At 45.0% G+C, this 7,584-nt stretch overlaps 1 protein-coding gene across 1 annotated transcript; it reads right to left on the bottom strand.

Annotated features, from left to right (window-relative positions):
* Nucleotides 1-667: 667 nt before the first annotated feature.
* LOC124517548 (60S ribosomal protein L29-like) lies at nt 668-7,432 on the bottom strand. The gene is given in 7 exon segments (XM_047086884.1): nt 668-883; nt 885-1,020; nt 1,022-1,058; nt 1,285-1,374; nt 5,999-6,069; nt 6,294-6,580; nt 7,340-7,432. Coding segments are annotated over 7 exon segments (930 nt in total).
* Between the last annotated feature and the right edge of the window lie 152 nt (nt 7,433-7,584).

Raw genomic sequence — 7,584 nt, 5'->3', positions numbered from 1 at the left:
ATGAACCAAAAATAGTTGAGGAACCATAAGAAAATCTTTAATAATTTTTTGAGTTCCTATTCAGACAATGCCATGCATGACTTGATCTCCTGTGTAAAACCCGGGGACCATGTGGCCGGCTATGTCGCCATCCCTGAACAGCACGGCCAGTGTATACACTCATTGTCCTCTGCCTCCTCAGAGCACACACGACTCAGCTGTGTGACATTCTAGAAGTGGCACACACGTTTCAGAAACAGCCTGGCTGCCTGGCCGTGTGGTAGCTCTTTTATCCCCGACATGCAAAAAATAGTCAAGGAGGGTTCCCCATCCACCCAGGATCTGTAGAGTTTCCTTTTTTAAATTTGCTCTTACTTAATCTTACACACAACTGAGGAGTTGCTAGGTCCAGCTATCACACAGTATGTCATATTAATAAAAGCAATACACACACAGACATTATTTTACCTAAACACTATAAAACCAAGTGAATTCTAGGGCACGCCTTGCCCCCAGTATTTTATTTTTAAAATACTCTTGGATATGCATAGCAGTTGTGGTTTTGTGTTTGTTTTTCTTTTTTTGACAGATCCTGCCGCAGGTTTATTTGTAAAAGTAGCACAGGAGGCTGATAGAAGGCCAGGCATCACACCAGTCCTGCCATCCTCACCCCGGCAGACAGAAGGCTCTACACCGGAGCCTCTGTGGGGGCCCAGGCACTTTGGGGAACCTGAGCCGCAGCAGGGGCTGGAGCCGGAGTTTCAGCTGCAGCCTGGGCCTTGGTTTGAGCCTAGGCCTTGGTCTTGGTCTTGGCCTTTGGCCGGCAGAGTCTGAGATCCTTGGCAGTGCAGGCACAAGCACGTTTCCCAAGCTTGGGGTGAGCGATGCAGGCAAGTCGATTGATTGAGCTTGCAGCTGCCACTGTTTGGGATCTTGGGCTTGACGAGGGCCTTGATAGCCTTGGTACGTGCACTCTTGAACTCGGCGTTGTTGGCCTGCATCTTCTTCAGGCCCTTCTTGTCGTGCTTCCAGGCAAAGCGTATTCCTCAGGAACTTGGGGTCTACCCCCTTAAGAGATTTCATACCTTTGGGTTTTTTCAATTGTTTTTTTAACATTTATTTATTTTTGAGAGGGGTGGGGAGAGGCAGAGAGAGGGAGACAGAGGATCCAAAACAGGCTCTGTGCTGTGAACGCAGAGCCCAACGTGGGGCTCCAACTCCCACACCACGAGATCATGACCTGAGCTGAAATCAAGAGTCAGCCGATTAACCGACTGAATCACCCAGGTGCCCCCAAGAGAGATTCATACCTTTGTGACCATCGTTTCTTGATGCCATTTCTGTGCCATTTTTGTGATTGGTTGTGCCTGGTGTGTTTCTTGGACATGTCCAGGCCTGGACCAAAGCCCAAGGCTCCCATTAGCAGTTTTAATATAGGAGTGTTTCAACTCAAATGTTAGCTTGAGGAGATCAGATATTGTTTTGTGCAAAGCTTTTAAATCACAAAAAAATTGTTATGAAATGGCAATAACATAGCAGTCTTTTCTCATTACCTTTAAATTGTATCATATTACTCTAAAATACTGCATATAGTAGCCTGCTTGCTTCTTTCCCTCGTGTTTATATTGTACTTATCATGTGTTCTTTCCGAAGTCAACTGCCCTCTTCGCCTGTCTGAACCCTGACCACTGTCAGCCTCTGCATTCTCCAACTAGCCCCTTTTTGTGTTTGACCACACTGGTCTTTGAAGCAGGGCTGGGCCAATAAGCCCCTCTAGCACTTCTTAGCTCTAGTACAATATTACATTCCTTAGATTCTTAGGTATCATGCATGCTGCATTATAATGCACTTTTTTGGAGCCGGGGTAGTAAATGCTTGATACATCCATGTTCTCCACAGAATTTAAGAAAAAGCTGATGCAAAATGGGAGCTTTAGAAACATGTGTTGATTAAATAATCCATAAGGGGGGAAAAAGAGTTCATATGTAGCTTTGACTTTCACAACTAAATAAACAGTGGTTCCCGCCTTTGTCTGTGAACAGGTGAAGATCTGGATGCAAATTATCCCTTGAGGGGGTTTACTAAGAATAGTAACATTCCCAAGCTGGTGTGGGGTGTGGGGGGTGGGGGGTGGGGGGTGGGGGGTGGGGGATGGAGGGGCTACCACAATAGGACCTGAGAATCCAAATTTTTAAGAAACAGCACAACTAACCTTGAAATGCAATGAAGAAAAAAAAAACTCATTGCTAGTTGCTAACCCAAGATGTATTTACATTTCCTTTACTAAAAACTTATTTTCGGGGCGCCTGGGTGGCGCAGTTGGTTGAACATCCGACTTCAGCCAGGTCACGATCTCGCGGTCCGTGAGTTCGAGCCCCGCGTCAGGCTCTGGGCTGATGGCTCAGAGCCTGGAGCCTGTTTCCGATTCTGTGTCTCCCTCTCTCTCTGCCCCTCCCCCGTTCATGCTCTGTCTCTCTCTGTCCCAAAAATAAATAAACGTTGAAAAAAAAATAATTAAAAAAAAATTAAAAAAACAAAAGAAAACTTATTTTCTACAGGGCATAATGTACTCAGCTACAAACTACATTTCCCAGACTCCCTTGCATCTAGAGTGGCTATCAGACAACCATGACCAATAGGATGTAAGCAGAGGTCAGTGGGTGTGATCCTCCGGGAAAACTCTTCAAAGATGATCGAACTCAGCCAGCACTGGCTCTTTGCTTTTCACATTTCCCCTTCTTCCTGCCTGGGGACTGCAGACCCTGTGTTAGAGGTAAGCATCCATCCTGCAGCCATCACATGATGAGCACGAGGACAAAAGCCACACAGTGACAGCATGAATAGCTAAGTGGAGAGAAAGAAGGAACGTAGATCTCCAAAGCATCTTGGAACCTTAGTACTGGGCCTGGATGGCTTACTTCTAGATTTCTTTTTCCTTTAGAAAATCAGTGCTATTTGGGTAAGCTACTATAAGTTGGGTTTTCTGTTACTTGCAGGCAAATGGCAAATGCAATTCCAACTGATACAAACACTGTATATTCAGAACATTAAGACCCTATGTAGGGACCTGTGTGAAAGAATAACCTGGAGTCCATTACATAAGCTATAATTCACAAAAACCTGGAAGAGCTGAAAGATAAATAAACACACAGTCTCTTCTGTCAACAACAACGCAAAGCAATTAAGAGCTCCAGAAAAACAAACAAAAAACCATATGACAAAGTCAGCTTTTGTTGAAGCAAACAAAAACGTGCCATGAGTTTTTGAGCAAATGGTGGAGAATTTTGACCTTGATATTTGGGATATTCTTTTTAAGAGGTCAAGTTTAGGGAACCAAAATTACATTTACTTTTTTTATAGCCCCAATAATTCCACAGGGTTCTATGGTGAATATCATGATATTTAAAAAAATAATGATAGTATTTTAAAACGATTACTTTTCAACATTTAGATATAATCCATAGACAAGGCATTGAATTTATATTTATAGAATGTAAATGCCCTAAACTTAAGTATGGACTAGTGAGTGGGAAGCAGAGAAGATGGGTTGGTACAGGTGCCCTCATCTCTGCATATGTAGTATAGAGTCACTGGAAACTTGCTAACACTGGTGGATTGAAAATGGAGGCCTAGGGGCGCCTGGGTGGCTCAGTCGGTTAAGCGGTCAACTTCGGCTCAGGTCATGATCTCGTGATTTGTGAGTTCGAGCCCTGCGTCGGGCTCTGTGCTGACAGCTCAGAGCCTGGAGCCTGTTTTGGATTCTGTCTCCCTCTCTCTCTGCCCCTCCCCCGTTCATGCTCTGTCTCTCTCTGTCTCAAAAATAAACATTTAAAAAAAAATTAAAAAAAAAAAAAGAAAATGGAGGCCTAGATATATGAAGTTATGTGAGTAAATTCTAGAAGAATTAAAAATGATATAAGCAACAAAAATTGAGAAGTATTGGGGAAGAGACAGATCAATGTGCTAAATTCCTCATCTTTTCATAGCATAGTAACATGTACTACCTGAAGCTCATAAAACAAGGTAAATATACGAGAGGTAATAGTGTTATCGTCAGAGCTAAAAGAGACGTTGGTAACAGTGGCTTCCTCTGGGTTGAGGCCTTGAGGATTTGGGGGAGGTGGGAGAAGAGAGATTTTTTGCACTTCATATCTTTCTGTACTAAAATTATATTGACCTCCACGTGTACATTCTTTTCATAATTACAATATAGCATGTTTTTGTTTATTTTTAAAAACTTTTGATTCTGACAACCACCTGGTTTGTGGAGTCATTGAACTAGACCATCTTGGGAAATACCTTTGAGCTCAAACACCCTTGTGAACTTTTATTCCAATACAGTCATGGGAAGGGATGAGCAAAGAGGCCTCTTTCCACGGGGCTCAATGTAAAACACAGGCATTTAGAAAAATTTTGCTCTAATTATCTTCCAAAAAAACCCTAAATGCAGTTAAAAGAACAATGTTTTGAGATTGTTTAATGAATCATTAAAAAACTAAAACTTTTTACCCCTAATAAAAGTAAAATTCAAATGTAAAACATTTGGATTATTTTGATTTGTATATAAACTTTTATTTTTCTCTGAAAATCAAATCTAGAGCTGACAGAAAGTGTGGCAGCAATAAAAATACACCAAAAAGAGGTATGTGGCTTTGCACTCTTTTGTCGATTTAATGTTTAAAGAGCAGAAATAAGAACTATGAACATAAATAATTGAACTGAAGAAGGAAACATCTGCATAAATAACAAAGGAAGTCCACAGAAAGAACCTGCTGGTAAACAAAGTAATTTATCAGGCTGGATGGGGATACAATGGAAAGAAAATTGTCACCTAATTCTAATTCTGGTCTGTCATTTATGGTGATTCCCAAACTGGTATCAGGTGCTTACACATTTGAGACCTGGTAACATTTGCAAACTGAAAATTCTAGAAATGAATACTGATCCATTTTTAAGGCCTATTTTCAGAGTCTTGATGTTTACCAAGGAAAAGATAATTTTTTAAACCTGGGAAGAACAGGGAATTCTATATGGGCGTGGGGCCAACAATCAAACTGTCTTTAATGCTCAACTATACAGAAACAAGGACGTTTGTGACTGAAAGAAATGGACCACGGAGAGGCCAAGATTTGGTTTGCCCAAGGTGGTTCCAGATCCTCTGGATTCTGTGTGGCCTGCAGTGGCTCCCTAGATTCTCAGCATTTCCTGGGCCACGGCCACTGTCAAGACCACTGTGTTTGGGGACTTCTAACCCATAGCCAGGCAGATCTCAATGCTGCTTGCAGACCCAAGGCGAGGCGCACAAAAATTAAGCCTGGCTCTGTCAGAAGCAAAATTTTGCCACAGTTGATGGAATCTCTCTGGAAAGAGGAATAAGATGCCCAATATTGAAAGGAAGTAACAGAAGTTTTCTGAGCGACCCTCCAACACACCGTGCGATTGCCTCCTGCTCTTGGCCGACATTCCTGTGGGGCTCATGCTCCAAGTATGCCCGTTCGTAGGGAAGGTTGGCGTAGTGAAATTTGGGGGCCTCCCCAGTCTCCAAACTTTGCTTATTCTCACTTGATGGCCTACCAGCGTTTGGGCATCAGGATGGTAAGAGGGTGAGAAGCGTCCAGGATGACTCCAGCTTCTTGATTTGTGCAAATGGATGGGTGGAGGTGCCATTTACAGGGATATGGGACCATGGGAGAGGACCCTGGTGGCAGAGGTCAGGAGTGTTGTTTTCGAGATGCTGGTTCCCAGATGCTCTGAGGCACCCTAGTGGAGGCGACTGGATGTAAGCGCTGAGAGACAGCAGCACAAAGACACGGCCCTGCTCTCGTGGATCTCGCTGTACAACGGGAACAGACTTAGTCAAATAACTACCGAGATAAATATCAACAAAGTTTCATGAGAATGAGGGAGTGATTAAAAGGTACTGAGTACTTCTGGGAAATCCATAAAATGACTGAAAGGTTTTCATGAACATAGTGCCATGGAGCTCCCTGAGGACCTTGATGGGCGGTGCCTTGTTTACAGTGATGGGGCAGCAGCCGGGCTGGAGTGGAGAAGTGGAGGCAGAACATGACAACTCTTTGGAGAAGTGTGCTGTGACACAGAGGGAGGGGGTCTTATCTGGAGGCAGAAGTGTTTCAGGAAAAGTTTTCGTTTGTTTTCAGCTCGTTTGTTTTAAGAAGAGAGCAGCAAATTGAAAGACCATTTCTAGGAGCCAGGGTGTGAGAAGAGGTGTGACAGTCAACACCTTAAGTTTTCTGAGAAAGTGAGAAATGGGATCCAAAGAAGTCCTTGGGCAGGACCGGTGTTTTTCTAACCTCATGGAGGATCGGAAGGGTGGAGGGGGCAGCAACGGTGGGGTGGATCCACTTTTCTCCATAAACAGAGGCAAGGGGTCTGCAAAGGGCTGCAGGCAGGCTGAGGAGAGTGGAGAAGGCTTGGCAATATCTTTGCAGGGAAGGAGGGAGGAGAGGGCAGGGGGGCGAGCCAGGCAGGGCTGTGGGTCAGAAGCATTCCTGCTGGTGCCTGTTGCCAGGTCTTGCGGCTCCTCCTCCGGCAGTGGCAGGTGCAGAGCAAGCAGGTGGAGTTCATCCAGGCTGAGGATCTGTCAGACAAGCGTGACAAGGACAGAGGAGCAAGGACATTAAGGGAAATGGCAAAATTAGTACTGGAATGGAGGAAAATGGAATTGCAGCTGGATGAGGAGGGAAGGGAAGGAGAGGGCAACACTGGGCAGAAAAGGTAGAACATAGGAGGGTCACAGGGGAGCAGCTGGAGGGATGGGTCATCCACAGGTAATGCTGATAGGTGATGGCAGGACAGGGGTGGAAGGATCCTGGTTAGTGGATCACACAGACAAGGACAGATGTGGCCAATGGCAGGAGGCTTACTGAAGCACGTTTTCCCTCTTCTTCCTTCCTTCCTTCCTTCCTTCCTTCCTTCCTTCCTTCCTTCCTTCCTCTGTGTGTGTGTGTGTGTGTGTGTGTGTGTTCATTAAGGAAAGGAGAGGAAGGCCCTCATCTTCTTACCCATGGATCTCCCAGCCTCCTTCTCCCCCATGATTACGGAAAAGACCAACCCCTCTGTGTGTACTCTGGGTTCTGCCGCATCTCACCTGACTTGGGTACCTCGTCTTCTCTACATTCCATCTTTACCTCTCTGCTAAACCATTCTCACTCATGAAAAGATGTCTCAGTTCTTTTTAAATATGGTCCTCCAACTCTGTCTCAGAGGTACCTGGCATCTGCAGATTCCTGGGCTCCACAAGAGACTTGCAAGGTTCTTAGGCAAAGTATGCACAGCCTTGCTGCTGCTTTCGTTTGAAAAACCTAACTCATGCCTACATCCTCCCACCCTGGGCCACCTCCATCCCCATTCCTCTGCTCCTCTCAGAGACAAGCTTCTCCAGATCCGTTAAGGTGGATTTGCCGGCTATCACCTCATCCTCACTTCCCATTCCCACTTCCAACCTGCTGCCTCCCAGTCTCTGCAGCGATACGTCCCATGGAAGTATCGGTGTCTTCCCTGGGGTAAAAGTGGGACACTTTTCAGCGCCCTCCCTGGCTTCTCAGCAGCTTTTGTCAAAGTGGACCCCACCCTACCTCCTCA

This window comes from Lynx rufus, unplaced genomic scaffold (genome assembly GCF_022079265.1).
Source record: "Lynx rufus isolate CCGP_SWC_20201006 ecotype Redwood Valley unplaced genomic scaffold, mLynRuf1.p SCAF_22, whole genome shotgun sequence".
Classification (NCBI taxonomy): domain Eukaryota; kingdom Metazoa; phylum Chordata; class Mammalia; order Carnivora; family Felidae; genus Lynx; species Lynx rufus.
This window is presented reverse-complemented; position numbering and strand designations above follow the sequence as displayed.